The sequence below is a fragment of the Athene cunicularia genome (assembly GCF_003259725.1).
Source record: "Athene cunicularia isolate RWA chromosome 21 unlocalized genomic scaffold, athCun1 chr21_part1, whole genome shotgun sequence".
NCBI classification, from domain to species: Eukaryota; Metazoa; Chordata; class Aves; order Strigiformes; family Strigidae; genus Athene; species Athene cunicularia.
The window spans coordinates 6630100-6647060 of record NW_020799127.1 but is presented as its reverse complement, the minus strand read 5'-3'; the positions used below and the strand labels follow the sequence as shown (position 1 = coordinate 6647060).

Sequence of the window (16961 nt, the reverse complement as noted above, 5' to 3'; positions counted from 1 at the left end):
ATACTGAGCTACTGTCACGCAGGAACATCAGTGAGGCCAGAGAGTTGCAGTTTCGAAATGCTACGCTAGGTAATATTTGAAGAGTCAGAGCTTGAGTGAATCTTGCCAGAGCCTGTTTGGTTGCAGAGGGTTTTGTCATCTTGTATTAATATATCTGAGTCCAGCCAAAAGAGTAATTAACAGCTGTTGCCTTCCCCCTTCCTTTGTGTGTGAGCTTCTCCTTTCCCTTTGTGCATCTGATGCTTCTAGATGTATAAATGCAAGGCAGGGCTCTCCACAACTAACATTGGCCTTTTATTCTTACATAAGCCACACTACAAAGTGCCCAAGGAGCCTGGGCTGGGGTGTGACGAGCCAGGCCATAAGCACACGTCTCCCCCGAGGAGCCTTCCTTACCGTAGAGCCTGTGAATTCCCCAGACTTCATCCTGGGAGATGGTTTTCTTCCCAGTCAAAGTGGCGTTGATGTGCATGAGGGCGTTGGGGTTCAGGGAGTGCATGAGGCCCAAGGCATGTCCTATCTCGTGAGCTGCCACATGCACCAGGTCTGTGAGCCAGACGCCTGGAAGAGAAGCAGAAAAACCACTGGGATTGTGTGGCAAAGTACCTTTGCTAATCCTGATGTAAAGCCAGAGGAAATATTTTAACACTAGGACAGTACGGTCTTACCAAAGCTCTCCCCGATTTCATCATCTCTGGAGCTGCTCGGGTGCAAACACAAGCCAATTACTTCAACATGCTCCTAATTTCACACAGTGAAGCAATGCTGGGCTACGGGAAGGCCACTCCATGAGGGCCATGTTTGAAACGAAGCCAAGTGCCCTGGGCAGCATTTCCTTACTCTTGTCAGCTCTCTGCTGTGCTCCCACAGCCCTGAGCTGTGGGATGACCTTTGGGAAGTGTCTGTTTGGGAGTGAGAATGCCAGCTGCAATATTCCGGGCTGAAAGAGCCTCCAGTTGACCTCTGCATCCCCCACAGCCTCTATAGGTCAAACTCAAGTTTCTCAGCAGCATCTTGACACCTGTTTCCAGCTGAGCTGGGTTCTAACTGAAGGGTGACGCACCTGAGGTGTTATTACTGACACACCCATCTTGATATCTTGCACAGGTCACAAGAATCTCACACAATTCCTGTGTTAAATGCAACTGCTTATGGACAGAAAGCACCTGAAAGGGGTAATCTGCACATGTGCTTCATTTATCAGTCCATTAAATAGGAATCCCTAGGGGGGCGGGGATTTTTTTGGAGCTCTTCAAGACTGCTCAATCTCTCTGATGTGACGGAAGAACAATGATTTCATTCTACTTTGTTCCCATCCTTCTTTACACCAATGAAGAAGGCTAATGCAGCTTTGGAAAGAGAAGCAATCACTGTGAACGAGTAGTAATCATCTCACACTGGCCTTCTGAAGGCAGGAGCTTTATTCCTCTCACAGGGGACTGAACTGCACATGGATCAATGCAGGAGCGTTGCCATAGAAAAGAATGGAGTTACACTGCCCTGAGGGTGGCAGAACTGGCACTCAGGACTCCCATTTATTCCATAATCTTAGTAAAACCTCAGGAAGAATCAAGTTTTGCAAGTGTCTAAGCTTGTTTCAGCAGCTGCCTGCAGAAAAACACAGGCTGGGGAAAGGCTGTTCCCTGATAACTCTGTAACTTCAAGGCATAGGTTTGTCATCAAACTCACTGATTGTTGTTATCCCAGACTTCAGAATTTTGATGGAGAATGGCATCTTTTCAAAACTGGGCATTTTAAAAAATGTAATCCGACCGGTTCTTTTCTTAATACATACTAACATTCTTGCCTTAAAAATCATCTCTCCTAGGTCTTTGTCCCTACGTCTTATCTGTTGCTGTGCTCTGGAAAACAGGAAGGATAGGAGAAGTCCCTCTACGTCGCCTAAAATCTCCTCTCCTCTCTTTCTATTTAGTTAAAAGCAGAATTTCTTACTTTCAGAAAAAGTACTGAGTTGGCCATATAATATGAACTGAATTTGCTAGTTAGTCAGAGACCATCTGCTTTTAATTTAAAGTCAGTTTTGATATTGCTTAAATCAAGAAGAAAAAAACCCACCAAGCTATAAGTAACAGAGACATTTTTAGGTGCCCACAAACCCCAAAGTGACTAGAGGCCCAGGAAAACAAAGCCACAAACAGCCACGCCAGCAAGTTCAGGTAATAGATCACGGCCCTGCTCAGACACCTGCCCGGGCAGAAGCCAGATGTAACTGAGGAGGTGGCTGCACTATCCAGTCAGTCCACTGAACTATCCAGAAACGGCACCAGATGGTTCCTTAGAGCAGCTCAGTCACACGACAGCAAGACCAACAACTTCCAAAACAACAGAAAACCTCAACCATTTTTAGTGTGTCTTTCCCACAGTAGATAAATCCCAGCAGAACTACTAAAATCTAAAATCCTACAGGCACCCGAGACAAGTGTTACCTTTTTTCCAGCTGAACCGGGTGTTCCCCAATATCCAATATTCATGGTCATCAAAATGGATTTCCCCGTTGGGTGGGAAGAAGGCGTGGGCAAGTTCCCCTGTTGTTCCATCAAAACAGTGGTGAATGAGAGACTCCAGACAGTCTGTGTGATTGATAGAGTAGAAGCCTGTGAAAAGAGAAGACGACTTGAGTGTATCTAGCAGGGTAAACCTGCCCAGGACATCTCTAAACTTGGGGTTTACTAAGAAAAAAAAAATAAAAAAAAATCTCTGATGTTATCATACCCACATGTTTTTCCAACCTACAGAGCCACAGAAGGAAAAATAAAGTTGTCAGGACTGATGGCTACGTGATGCAAGCTACACTCAGCCCTGTGATGACCCTGGATTTAGAGCTGTTTCCAACGGACACAAATGAGTCCATTACTCAGAAGGGAATGCTGAGTGCTGTTTGCAACATCACGTGGAAATTACGTTTTTTTTTGGAGAGAAGCTGAACAGCGAGATAACCCCAGGCTGTAATTGTTCCATTTGAAACGTAAATAAACAGATGGCCTTGGAGTCAGAGCTGCTGCTGTCTTTTTGTTAGCTTGGTGAGAGCATCACAACGTCCCCTGCATCCCCTGGCACTGGGCCATCCCCAGCTCACACGTGGCAGCAGGACAGCCCCTGGGGAGGCAGATCATGTGCTGCCCAGTAACGTCACAGCACACGCGAGTGAGAAGCACATTGCGAAACTGCGGGAAATCTGCTGGTTATCTCAATGTTGCCGCCATCTGCACAGGAAATAATTGTTTCACACAGACCATAAATCCCAGGAAGAATTTACATCTGGGGTTGAGACAGCAGATAATGCCTCGGCACCAACATTTTTCTAGGCCTGAGAAACTCGGGAAGTAACTTCTGCACAGCAATACAGGGGCAGAAGGAAGGGGAGGAGGGAGAGGACAGAGAAATGATGGTGCTTCGACAGGATCGACAAAAGGGCGACTAAAACCGTAAACGAGCTGGAATCCATCACCTGCTCTTCGGCTCTGAGAGACCTTGGCTATGGCATTTCACCTTTCAATACGCCCCATCTGCGGAACAGAGATAATCCTGTCCCAGTGGCAGACTGAGCGTTAATTCTTGTCAAATACCTAAAACTTCCCAACTGCAATTCACAGAAAGCACTGACTGTGGTATTAACGTCTCCTAAAAGTAGTTTCTCTGCCTGACCTAAAGGCAAACACCACCCGCATGCCAGGAGGCCCTGCTGAGTCCACAGAGCAAAGGAGGACTGTCTCCTGCCGCCCACCTCCTGGTTTACCCACGGAAACTCTCCAAGTCCCTTGTGGAGTTAATGCCCCGACAGTGTCCCGGCGGTGCAGGAGCCCACACGGTCTCACCTATTTTCAAGTCGCTCGCTACGTGGCGTGGCACCTCTCTGAAGCTGAACGGCGAGACCTCACTCCACATTCGGAACGCAGCCGCGAGGCCCCTGCGCGTGTCCCTGGCGTTTATGAGGTTTCTTGGGAAGGACAAGATTCTGTAGGGACACAGAACAACTTCAGGAAAAGTTCCCTTCTCAAACATCAGCTGAAGGCTCCCAAGGTTGCATCAGACAATCGAGTCTTTCCATTCACTCTAATAGGTTCAAAACAGGAGTAGCTCGAACTGGACGTTAAGAACACTGAAGAAAACCCCCACAAGGACTAATATATAACTGATATTCTTTACAATCACGTGTTCCAGGCTACAGCTTTCATCCCTCCTCAAGCACATCATTTTAGACAGGTTTCTCTTGGAAAACTGATTTTATCCTGATACCTCCCAGTCCGTGTGCAGTGTTGCCAGAAGAGGAAACAACTGCATTTCAGGAGCAGGTAACTCCTACTCCTAACACTTAGACTACAACGTATGTGCACACACTGAATTATAATACTCAGAGAGTTCCAAAGAATATCAAAGGCTTGACAGTAAAACAAATTATTTCCTTTGAAAAAAATTTAATCACTTGGGAGAGAGACTCGAGAGAGGTTTTTGTTTGGGCCACAGGTATAGATACAGCTGAACTGTAAGAAAACTACTGGGGCAGGACAGCTGAACCCCTGTTTGTACCATGGAAACGTAGAGATGGCTCCTAGAAACTTACCTTGTCCCAAAAGAAGATCTGCATTCAGGAAACTGCCTCAAGTGTAGCAATTGGGAAAAGTTGTGTATATTCTGCTATCCCCTCTGGTTGTTTTTTAGCTATGCTGTTTATGTTCTCCCTTCGTCCCAGCACATCCTAAAGGGAGCAGAAGGTTTCGTATCAAGCCAGGCTGTTAACGAGTGTAAACCTGGGCAGTTAAGACTAGCGTGAGGCTTAGCCTGTTTGGGATGGGAGTAAAGGGAGGTATGTTCTGTGCTCAGTGTGAAGGAGTCAGGTTGATGCCACCCACTCGTCTCAGGGGCAGAAGGAAGCCCTGAGCAAGGGACCCTCACAGCTCCACAATGAACACCCTCAGCCCAGTGCCAAGGAAAAGCTGCAGCACACACTGCTGCTGCCAGAGGCCCCTTCCCAGTGTCCTCAGGGACCCAGAGTCACCTGCCATTAAACCACTGCGGTTGGACAGTCAGCAAGTGCTTGAGACGTCAGGCCTGGGGCTTGCCCTGTACTTCACACTCAGGAGTGGTTGCAGCTAGCAGCCACGTTAAAAGAACATTTGTTATCACATATGAGACTGAAAAATCCTAGTTGGGCTCCTGTGTCTCCAGGAAGGTGCAAGCTCTCAGCCAGGAGTGACCATGGGGCCTTTCTTCAGTCCAGCCTCCAGGACTGCTGCTGCTCTGAGGTTTCCCCGTGACAGTCTGACTCTACCTATCAGTGCTCATCTTACAAAATGGTTTCCAAGGGGATTCCCTGAACCCTGTTCAGGCTGAATTCAGTTTAGCTCTCCCAAAAGACATTCAATAATACCATTAATACTTTCCCAGAGAGAAAAAGCATCTTCTAGGATGCTGCCACCACACCTCATCGCACTGGATAGTTTCAGGGGCTGTTCAGCCACTGCTAAAGTAAGAAGAGAGCTGCTTCAAGGCTGGACACCAAACAGGATGGACATTGCCTTACGCCAGCAGTCGCAGTAAAGCCAGACAGCAGTGAGAAACAGTTCAGCATGAAAATCCATCGGACTCCATCAGCTTTGGCCCTGAACAGCCTCCTTGCTGGAAGTAATAGAGCACTTCACAGTTACAGTGCTCCATCAGAACCAGAGCACTACAGCTGTGTGGTACTGCTGAAGTCCTGCTGGTTCTGAGGATGGTAAACCCAGCTGGAAATCAGTAATCTGGACGGGCACTTCTCCTTGGCAGAAACGTCTGAAAATATTCGGGTTAACATTCGCTCGCCCCAAAACTGCCAAGGGCTTTTTATTGTTTGTTTGTTGGCAATCTCAGAGCTGGCAATCCTTTCCCGAAGGCAACAGGGAGAAAGAGATTTCTAAAAGCACTCAGTGCTAACAGAGCTCTGTCCTCCTGAAATCACAGAACCTTTCAACAGCAATTTCCCTCAGTGATGATTTAGGTTCGTATGGAACTCTTGAAAATCCCAGCACGACAGAGTTCATATTCAATTCACTACTTTGATGGAAGTCCCTAGTTCTGGGAAGCCTGTCTGCTTGAAACCAGAATCTGCCCCCCCCAAAAGTAAGTTTTACTCTACAGAGCCTCCGCATGTGGCCATGCATGCTGCTGGCTCCTAATGCAGGGACAATGCTTTGCAGCTGAGGTGAAGTATTTGTAGAAATACGCCCTACTTCAGAGCAGTGTCTGCAGCTACCCATCCACTCGCAGACGGATTAGCAGCATTCACGTGGTTAACGTCTGCACCCGTGGCAGGGAAAACTCAGACCCCAGCATCACTTGGAGAACACGAACCCCTCGGGCTAACGCAAGTCCGTACTTGTATGTCAAGTTGAAGTGGTCCCATTTCAAGTGCCCTGGTGTGATCGTGTATCGTTTTCTGCGTGCTGGAGGCTGAGGTGGGAAAGCTGGACTGTGCGAAGCAGAGGCACTCGCTCCGTGAAGACCAGGTGATGTGGCATCTTCCTTAAAAGACAAAACAGGAGGTTGAAAGAGATGGGAGAGGCCACAGGATTGAACAGTGTGAGAGAAAAACTAGCAGGTCTGGGGCATTCAGGGAGCACAGCTGGTGCTCCCTCGGGGGTGTCCAGGAGCCGAGACTAGTGCATCAGCTGGGCAGCGCTTGGCAAAGCACGGCTCTTCTGGGAGTGCAGAACAAAGCCAGGACAGCAAAGGAGGGGCTGTACCACGAGGAGCTCTCGGGGCATGGCTGAGATCAGACAGGCAAGGAAAGGGAGCAGCACCCCTGCCACTGGGTCACCGAGGGTCGGTGCTGTAGGCTCCCTGAACCTGCCGCAGAATTCCAGCACAGGCCCTGCAGCCGCTCCACTCCTTCCTCCCAGAGTGCAGCACAGACCCAGCAGAAACGAGGCCTCAGTAGGCTCCTGGCTACAGCGAGTGCTGCAGCTCTTCCTGGAAAGTTTTCATTTCCTTCTCACTTTGCTATTGCTCTCCAGCCTCACCACAGAAGAAATGAAATATTGGATAAATGAGTAAAACAGGCGCCGCTTTGTGCAGAGAGCTCTTCATAAAGCTGCACTGTGGAGCTGAAATGCCTTCAAAGTAAATAGGAGCCCTGGAAACCCTGGAGTGCATTTAAAGCCATCACACAGTAAAAGACATCAAATTTCATGACAGGTCTGACTCACACTGTAAAAGCCTTTTAGTCCCGAGTAGTGGAGGTAAAAGAATGGGACCCAGCGTGTTCTCTGGAAGTCCACCCACTCTATCACCCCTACGACACTGAGTATCTCCGGGTCATCTTTGCTCCAGAGCCACCAAGACACTTATCAGTGGTACGTATAGTGGCAACGTTACAAAAGCTGCACCAGTAGGAGTTTGTTCAGCCTGAGAGCACATCCTGCAGAAAGCAAGAGCTCTCTTCGTTTTACTCATGGAAGAGCTGAGGCTCTGAGAGTCAAAACAGCACATCCCTGGTCCTACAAGTGTCAAAGAAAGCCAAGAGGCCCAACGCAACAGCTGCCAGCTCCTGCCCAAAGCACTGGCACCTCTCCATGACTACAGCTAGCCATGCCTGGTAACAGGCTGCAGGACTCTGTCCTCACAGGAAACCAGTCTCATTTGCTCATGCCCGTGAGCCATACTAGCTTCCATCTTGTTCTAATCTCAGTATCTTTCTTTCCTGGAAGGACAGTCTTTCCTCCAGCTCAGCTGTGGGTCTGCCTCACAATTTGAAATCAGCAGAGTCTTTGAATGTAAGAAATGAAGGGCCACAGAACATCACCTGTGAGACAGAGAGATAGAATCCGTTAGGTTGGAAAAGACCTTTAAGACCTTACGAGTCCAACCATAACCCAGCACTGCCAAGTCCAGCACTAACCCACGTCCCCAAGTGCCACATCTACAGGTCTTTAAACACCTCCCGGGACGTGACTCCACCCCTTCCCTGGGCAGCCCGTTCCAGTGCCCGACAGCCCTTTCGCTGAGGGAATTTTTCCTAATGACCAATCTAAACCTCCCCTGGCACAACTTGAGGCCGTTTCCTCTCGTCCTTCTAAGCTGCAAGCTTTTGTCAGGGTACTTGATCACATTTCTGAGAGCCTTCAGATGCCAATTTGCTCTTGAAAGAACACACAGGCTCCCTTCTAACCTCTGTCACTCTGCTGTATTAAGGGCTCTGGCTGAGGAGCCCATAGTTTGGTTTGCTCAACTCAAGGCCCAGCCCCTTCTTCACCAAGACACTGTGATGCAAGTACACTGGCTGTTGTCCCTCTCCTTTCACCTCCAATTCTACTCTGAGAATGCCATCTCCCCTTGATGCGAAAGGGAGAATTTGCATCCTTCTGAGCAGCACAGACAAGGTGGAGGATCAGCTAGCCTGTGCATCAATGGTCTGTTGGAGCTGTAAGAGAAGCCTGGAGAAGATCAGCTCATAATTACAGGATAATAAGATATTTTCTCTTTTTTCTGCAGTTCTTTCAAGTACGGTAGAAGTAGGAAAATCCCTCATGCCTTTGCAGGATCCCTTGCTGCTACTGGAGCTGATTTATTCTGGCATCAGTCAAGACTAGCCCAGGATTGCTAGTACTGTGAATCCTGTCACTCTACAGGCTCTGACTCAGGAGGCCTGTTAACTTACAGTGGGATGAGGGAAGGTATTAACACTCTCCAGTAGCTCTCTGTCCTTGTGAGAGCTGCTCCTGCCCCTTCACAAAGCCAGCAGAGCACGCAGTGCCTTTGCTTTCCAGCCTAAGTCCCAGCCCAGCAGGTGCTGTGTCTGCTGTACAATACAGCTCGGCGTGTGAAGCTGCAGAGGCTCAGCAACGGGCACTGCCCATCTGCCCCCTCTGCTACCAGGCCACAAATCACACCGGCACCGGGTGAAATTCTGAGGCTCTTCTTAAAGCCCCCAAGTATCCACAAAGGAAGGTTAGATAGTCAGAAACAGCCTGCTGGCTTCTCTTTCTACAAGGAAAACTTGCAGCCCCAAGGGAGAAAAATTATTGTCTTCTCTACAGCCATTGAGCTAAAGCCCTAAGGCCGTAAGTGCTGAACAAGCAAGAGGGGCATTGGAAATAAGTCTGTGTCCCTAGTCAGCTTATCATCAAAATACAAACCAAAGTAAGGGTGACAGGCCCATCAGCAATCACTGAAACCTGTATCTGACCCAGTCGCTAGATCAAGGCGGGTGCAGGAGGCTGAGTTCTCTTGCTCAAACATCCCACTCAGCCTCTGTTCTACTCTGGTCTTTGTTCTACCTACCTCTGGTGCCAACAGGATGCTTTCCATTAAAGAACATGTTGCACAATGAATTGGAGGAGGGTGGGGTACCACACACACGCTGTGGCTCAGAGGTAGGATTCTGACAGAAATGGCATGACCTAGTTAAAAATGTCACAGTATAATTTGGAGGAAAGGTTCTGTCCAGATGCCAAAGAACCAAGACTATGGGAATACTCAGAACCAGAGAAGAGGTCAGCCGCTCCCAGGAGGAAACCCATCTGACTGTGGGTTAAGGTCCCAAACATTCAGAAAGCTTGGGAGGTACTAGGCCGTGTGTTTGAACTCCCTCTCTCAACAGCTACATCAGACACCAACTATGGAAGGATAAAGGCGGGCACTGGCCAACATCTCTGCTCTGCATTATTCACCCTGTGCAGTCAGATCACCATTAATTTACTTCAGTGAGTTGTAATGAATGTAATTCACCCCCCGCTCTCTCTCCCAGTCATGCAGTTCCCCTCTCATAAACTAAACAGTCACAGAACTCTGTGACTTAGGACCAATTAATAAGAGCCCTGAGCATGCGGTGAAAACAAGGGGAGCTACTGCCAGGATCTTCATAAACACAAACAACAGGAGAGGATGAGAGCACTTAGAGAAGACTGGTTTTTATAAAATTGAAAGCTAAAGGGCAAAAATTAAGATCAACTTCTAAGAGTCCCAGAGCCTTACTACAGTGCCTCTGAAATACCAGTCTGTCCCAGCATTATCTTACTAACAGAGGGACCTTGACAGAGAGTTAGTATCAGCTAATGGTTTGTGTAGGTCCAGCGTTAACTCCCAGTTTAGCTCTCTCACCACGAGCCTCTGGCGTTCCTAGGAAAGCTCAGCTGCTACAGAAATCAGAATATATGCATGCCACATCATACCAGGCTGGGAAAGCAGAGGTACTAAAGGAGAACGACCCAGATCTTTTGTGCATTCACCGTTTGGTTGCCTGCAAGCTGCATACACATCTCTAATAATCTCATTCTACCTGGATACTTAATTACCTTTTCGGATCCTTTGTAAAAAGAGACTCAAACAGATCCTGTTGCCTTAACAGTTATTTCTATATTGTTTAGATTGCTTCCTGAATGTATCTGTCTTCTAAAAAGACTACACAAGCACACGTATTAGATATCCCCACTCCCATTTCAAGCATTTGAGAATTAGATCCTTCTCCTACCTGACTTTTCTGAACTGCAGCTCCAGCTGGATCTCCCACAATAGCCAGCAAAGCCACCACAGGGAATATGCATAAAAATCCCACAATGGTTCTACAGCCATTGCTCTTTTTCTTGTCAACTGAAAGCAAGCTCTTTCTTCTGTTTGCAGAAAGTTCTTCTACTTGATCCATGTTCTTTAATACTTTTTAGAGGGAGATGTGACAGACCCTAAGACATTCTCTTCACAGAATGCATTGGTAATCCGTTTGCTCACAGTTGCATTTGGAGCATTTGTGAGTAGCCCTGCAGTTACTGCCAAAGTTGTGCAGAACCACTAGAGTTTCAAAAAGCTCTAAAAAAATTTTTGAAAAACCGTAGACTTTACATTAAGCCTCTTTCCAATGTGCCAGAGATTCTCTTAGCCTCTGCCAAGTGGTATCATATTACCGCAGCTGAAAGTTGGGCTGGCGGAAGAAAAGCAGCAGTGAAACAAGCTGGGATGGACATGCACTCTTTTCTTTAACTGACTGTATAATCAACAGAGGACAGATCTGCAGTTGTCAGCTTTATGTAATGAAAAAAATTGGGGGGAGGGGGCAGAAAAAGGAATCCAGAAGCCAGCATCACGCCCTTGGAATGTTTCGTTAGGGATGCTTAAGGCTAGAAGAGCTGTCGTTTGTCAAGGGGCTGTCTTCAGGAGCACAATGAAAAATGAGATGCTGTGAGAGAGCAGGGAGGGCTTCTCTGCTTAGGAAATTCTGATGAGGGAGTTTACAAACTCAGATAAAAGTAAACATCAACTCCCTCTTCCATGAAACTTGGCAAGTGACCCGCAAACCTCTTGTGTACTTGGGAGCTACCCAGTAAGGGGCTGTGATGCTGAGAGACGCTGTTCTCAGAATCATACTGATCTTGGGTACCTCAGCTTGAGCACGTCAGGGTCAGTTTGTCTTACGCTGTTCGGTTCTTTAAGGCATCTCCAGGCTGCAGACATGAAGTCAATTCAGGACTTTTTAAAAAGCTTACTCAGAAATTCTCAGGTTTTCAGAAATAGCTGCACTCTTCTGTCCGGTCACTGAGTGCTGGCTACTCAGTGCTCCCGAGGTGGGGTGTCCTCAGCTGAACACTTCTGAGCAGAGAGAGGAAAAGGAATTCTGCAATCTCCTAGTTTCACAAGCAAATGGCAGGGAGGGGGCAGTTCTATCACCAGCCAGTATAAAATACTCTAGGAGATATCCAAAGCATTTGAAAGGTTTCCGAAACTTCTTGCACTTTTAATAATGAAAATGGTTTAATCTGATTTTTTTTTTTTTCCCTAGTTCATAACCACGCATGTGACATTTTATAAGTTTCATGTATTTTCCGATTAAAGCTGGCCTGGAGCTTTTAAACAACTCAGAATAAATAGGACCAATGAGTCTGTGTACAACTTCATGAGAATCTTATTTTTCAGTTTTACCAAGCTCCACCCTGGAGAAAACACCTGCCTTCTGCAGAGAGTGGACAAAGTGCAACACTTGTTCAGGTACCAGGAGAAGGACAGAATAAGGAGTAACATGAAAGGAAGAATTACAAAGAAAAGCTGGAACTAGGAGGAAGAGCAAGAGCAGGAAGCAAGGGTACAGAGCTGTAACTCCTGTGGACCAAAGCAGCCAACTGCAGCGGGCTGAGATACTGGCTCATCTCCGCTGTTAGCTGCGACATGTGTGAGCATTCTGAAATCAAAGCTGGGAGCTCCAAAGAGTGCTGCAAAGGCACCTCTGTTTGTGGTTTACACTGCAGACCGCAGCACAAAGTGAGAAACTGGTAGCAACTCCTAAAGTCATCAGTGTTTCAAGTCCCCTGAACAAGATTCTGTGGGAGTCTGTAGACGAGAACACATTTGCAGAAAGACCGATTGAGAAGTGAGTCTTGAAGTAAAAACCTGCCTTGGAGCGGGGCTCAAAAACTTCAGCTAGGAGCTCTTCTCCAGTAGAGCAGTACTGGCTTGAAAGAAAAATTCTGCTAACAAACACCGTGCTGGAAGAACACTGAGTTTCAGCTGCAAAACTGCGTAACAGCGTGAAGAGCATCCGCCGTTCGTATTGGGTAGTAAGAGTCAGCAGTGCTAGAAAAAGATTTTAACTCATGCACTGTTACACAGGGCCTCACCTCTCGCAGGAGTAGCCAAGCACCTCAGTCTCCCTGAGCATTTAATCCCACATCAGTCTTGGAGGTTAAGGTGGGGCTGTTACCTGCACCTCCGGGTACTGTGCAGCAGCAAAGACTTGCCCGAGGTCAAGTGTGGAATCTTGCAGAGCAGGAGCCTGACGTGTTCCAAGCTGTGGGTTAGTGCCTCGCTGTTTCTGAAGATGACTACCTGACCCTGAGTATTAAAGCAGAGATTGAGAACTCACACAACCCCACAGCCTGAGGGAACTAAGAATTTCCTTTGTCCCAATGTAAAGAAAGTAAAAAATTTTTGTAAAATCCATTTCGGCTCAGACACCCCCCCTCAAAAGTTTGTATTTAGAGCTTCAGTAGAAGCACATTTTTGAGGCCCTCATTGTTTCTGAATACTTATTCATGCAGCTACTAAAGAGTAGCACAGCACTTTTCCATGACTTACTCAAGGATTGTGAAGGGGGAAGGGACCACACTGTGTATTAGCCATTTATCTTCTTGCGCCGCATGCGGCGGGTGAATGGTGAAACTTTAGCTGCAGAGATGATTCACCACCTCTGCGACATTTGGGATCCCGCTTCCCCGTCAAGGTAGCGAGCAGGTTGTATGTACCTTGATGGATCAGAAGCAAGAGCAGGGTTTCTTGGAAAGCACGCAGTTTGCTTTCCCCCCCCGTGCTGGCAATGCACTGTGCCCATCCACGCAGAAATTCAGCGCCTGTGCATCCAACTCTACTGGACCACTGGCTGCAGAATACTTTCAAAACTTTTAAAATTTAAGCCAAATATTTGCTCAGAAAACAGCTCAGCACTAAGGCCAAGACAAACCTCAGTTATTATGGCAATGAGAGTCAGATGAGGAAAGCTCTTATGCTGAGGTTTTCAGAACTTACAGATGCAGCTTGCGGAGCTGAGGGAGCTGCACGAACTTAATGCTGCTCACGCTAACGATGCTTCTGATAAAGTCACTCTGCATCTGGATTCTTTGCTGTACAAGCTCTGGCTGGTAAAAAGCAAAATTTCAGGTTTATACCCAGTTCAGTACCGTTGAGGTTGTTAAATTTCAAGCATAGCTCTCTCCTATAGATATTTTAAGGATTATTAGGCCCCGAGTGCACCATCTGTTGACATTCCACCCCCGGGTTAAGAACCTCACGGCTTTCCCAAGAGATACTTGTGCTTAAAGGACTCTCAGATGCAGCCATTAGTGGCCTCAAATCTACGGCACTTGTCAGAATTTAAGCCTCTTTCAGATGCTTCAGACAACTCCCCAGACGCCCTTCTGGGAACCAGCACTGCCCTGGGCCAAGGGCAAGAAGTCAGTCAGAACTCTGTAGTTTTAGCTCTGACTTTTCCAACGGATTGAATATATTCTCCATGCTTTATTCAGGCAGCTTAAGCCCCCAGAAGGATTGCTTTTATACGAGTGCAGAGAACTGCTGCTGGGACTTCGGAGTTCTGATGAATTTTAGAGGTCTCAGGTTCTCAAGTGCAGATATTTGGTTTGGACTACAGGCAAGAACCGTCATCCTGACTATATTTGGACAGAAAAACATTCCTGGCTTTGCTTTCTGCACAGTGTCTAAAAGCAATGGAACACATTACACTTTGAGGGAATCCATATGGTGTAATGGGGAATAGGAAAGGAAGGCAGGGTACAAAACTGACTTTGCTTTGTCTTTGTGCTGTTAGCAGCAGTGAGTGGGACCTGGATATCATTTGCAGGGAGCTGGGATTTTGTAAGCAAACAATCAGGGATGCATAGCCTGAGATCTCTGCAGGCAGTAAACGTCACATGAAAAAAACAGGCTCTAAACAGCTGTCAGAAGGGAAGGAATGTTGCATAAAACCTACAATGGTCAACTAGAGACTATGGAGAATATAAAGGATTGGAACATTTGCACAACACAATACGCTTTCATCGCCTTCCTTTGCTCTTTTCAATCTTAATTGCTGAAATGTTTAAAGTGGGGCTGCTGTAAAGCACACAGCATATGGCTACATTCCCAAGGGCAAGTTTTAGCTCAAAAATAAATACTTTCTCACTTTCGTGGATTATTCTTAATATTTCTCCCCTCCCCTTCAGCACCGTTAACGTTAAATGTTAGGTTCAGCACTATTTCTAAACGGTTCTGTCTGCTCTGTTTGCCACGTCTCAGAGGCAGGTCAGCCCTGGTGCAGCAAGATCCACACCAGCACCACTTCGTTCAAGTCCCCAAAACGTCACAAGAACAATCTCTTACAACAGAGCTAGAGTCCTGCTAAGAGGTGCTACACAGAGAACAACCATTAGTGCTAGAACTTCAGCTGTCTGATCATCCAAAAGACACCTCACCTCTCGTGAAACCTCTTATTTATTCATGGATTAAGTGCATATCAGCATTGGAACAACCTGCTCCCATTAGCTTCCAGTGTCATGAACTGGGAATTCTACGTGGAGGTGGTGAAGAGAGAGAAAGAAGAACCTAACATCTGATGGCTCAAGGCATGAGCATCAGTGTTTCATTTCCAAGGCACCCGTCCAAGTCCAGGCCACAGGCACGGGAGGGGGAGTGCACACAGCTGAATGTGATTTACCACATATTGGCTCCTTGGTGGCCCATGTGAAAAGAATTAGCAAAGCCTCATATAGCTCTTATTTTAAAAAGCACTTGCATATTTATCCCTTCATCTCACAACTTGGGGGAAAAAAAAAACCAAACAACCCAACATTCTTGCATGGTTCCTGTGGGAATGGCAGTTAAAACTTGTACTTTTTTAGGGCTAAAAAGGACTTGTATCTGCTGCAGCAGGGAGCAACATTCCCCAGGGAGGGGGAGCATAAGAATGTTCTTCACTCCCCAAGCATTCTCCCACTTTCTATCATGCAGCCCCTCGTGATCAGCATCTGCTGATGTTCCTAGAAAAATCCATGGTCTGCTGAATAGCAAATGAGCTGAAAACAAGGGCTTGCTCCAGCTGGCAAAGAAAACGGAATATTTTGCTTAACTGTCAATTTGGAGCTGCAGCTCACAGAAGTGCCTGGTAACACAAGGTCAGGCCGGTACAGAGAGGCATGGTCTTGACCCTAGTCAGCAGCTCAGCAGTCCAGGCACGGCCACGTAGCGAGTAGAAGTTCAGGAAGAAAACAAGGGAGAAATTTTTGTCAGTACACACATAAGAAAGCGTGTCCATAACAGAGTAAGAACTGCTTCCCTGGGTGGGGATATTTTCGTTGTTGCTCTTTGGTGGGCTGTATTAATGATCCGTAATCCATTCGTGGATGGACCAAGCCTTCTGAAACCCCGGGAGCAGCATGGAGTAGTGGGAACCTAATCAAAGGAGAGATGGGTTCTTCTCCTGACTCTGCCGTTGGACAAGCCACCTCCCTCCCTCCCTCTCTCCCCTCAGTCTCACGCTGTCTGTAAACGCAGAGTTCTGGCCATACTTCCAAAGGCAGTGCTTTAGAAACCCTGGTTCTGAGTACAAGACAACCTGCTCATATACTTGAACTTCTACACCAGAAAGACTCAGCAAGATCTTTCCCTTTCAGAGTTATTGCTGTACGTTGCTGCAAGGTGCAGAGCTGCACCGCAGATGGAAGAAGCCCCAGTGAAAACAAGATGCTCCCCAGTTTGTCTGCGGGAGACCAACTGGTAATAAACATCGAGCAGAAAGTTACTTACTATCCACACTGATTGACTCATGACACTATTTGTCTTTTAAGGAGCATTTGCCTACTGCTCTGACACCTCCCTGCCTCTCTTCAGCCCCTGTAACCAGCAATACCAACTGGGACGGAAAGGGAAGGAACATCTTCCCCCACCTTGCCCCCTCCTTTCCTCTCTCAAAACCTCTAGCTAAGTTTAATGCAGCTCCAGGCTCTTGGCTCTTTTCCTGCTTATTACAGATATCTTTTTCTTCTCATACTTCAGATTCAAGCCTGGATTGGAGCAAAGAAACTCTCTGGCAGGCTGAGAGTGCAGGCCAGATTACACATGAACTAGATGACCCAGCAAGTACACAAAGCTAACTAACCCAGCCTGGCACCCAGTCGGCCACAAGCCACCCTCTGATCCTGGCCCCTCCAGCTTCTCAGGAAAGATAAACCAGAACCTTCTCCACTTCTCCAAAGCCTCAGACTCCCACGGAGCTGAGCCTGGGGGCAAAGCTTGCCAAAAACATACCTGGCACATACGGGCATCTGCTTCCCTTCCGTTATCTCTTGCTCCTGGGGCTCCACTGACCATCTTGTTTCTTCTCTGTTGTGGTGTAGCAATTCCCTTCTTCTTACTAGGAAAATGAAAGGGTCAAAAATGGTGCTTGACAGCTCAACTCTTGCTCCTCAAAAGCAATCACAGCAGGAACAGGGAAA

General features: G+C 47.3%; 2 protein-coding genes across 7 annotated transcripts in view; both read right to left on the bottom strand.

Moving 5' to 3' along the window:
• Positions 1–16961, bottom strand: part of MMP23B (matrix metallopeptidase 23B) — a 24607-nt gene extending 7646 nt beyond the window's left edge. For 2 of the 6 annotated variants that reach the window (XR_003399836.1, XM_026862489.1), the window contains exons 1-7: positions 15597–16767; positions 13501–14382; positions 10466–10797; positions 6374–6519; positions 3837–3976; positions 2448–2615; positions 397–561 (exon numbers count right to left, since the gene is read on the bottom strand). Coding sequence is in view for 5 of the 6 variants with exons in the window: in XM_026862489.1 (XP_026718290.1) it covers positions 397–561; positions 2448–2615; positions 3837–3976; positions 6374–6519; positions 10466–10636 (790 nt within the window). In the remaining variant the exon portion in view is untranslated. The other 4 variants (XM_026862491.1, XM_026862490.1, XM_026862493.1 and 1 more) reach the window with 4 other exon arrangements.
• The window catches only part of MIB2 (mindbomb E3 ubiquitin protein ligase 2), a 62905-nt gene continuing 50826 nt past the window's right edge, over positions 4883–16961 (bottom strand). The window contains exon 20 of the transcript XR_003399835.1: positions 4883–4895. The gene's annotated coding sequence lies outside the window, so the exon portion shown is untranslated. The remainder of the gene's footprint in view (positions 4896–16961) is intronic.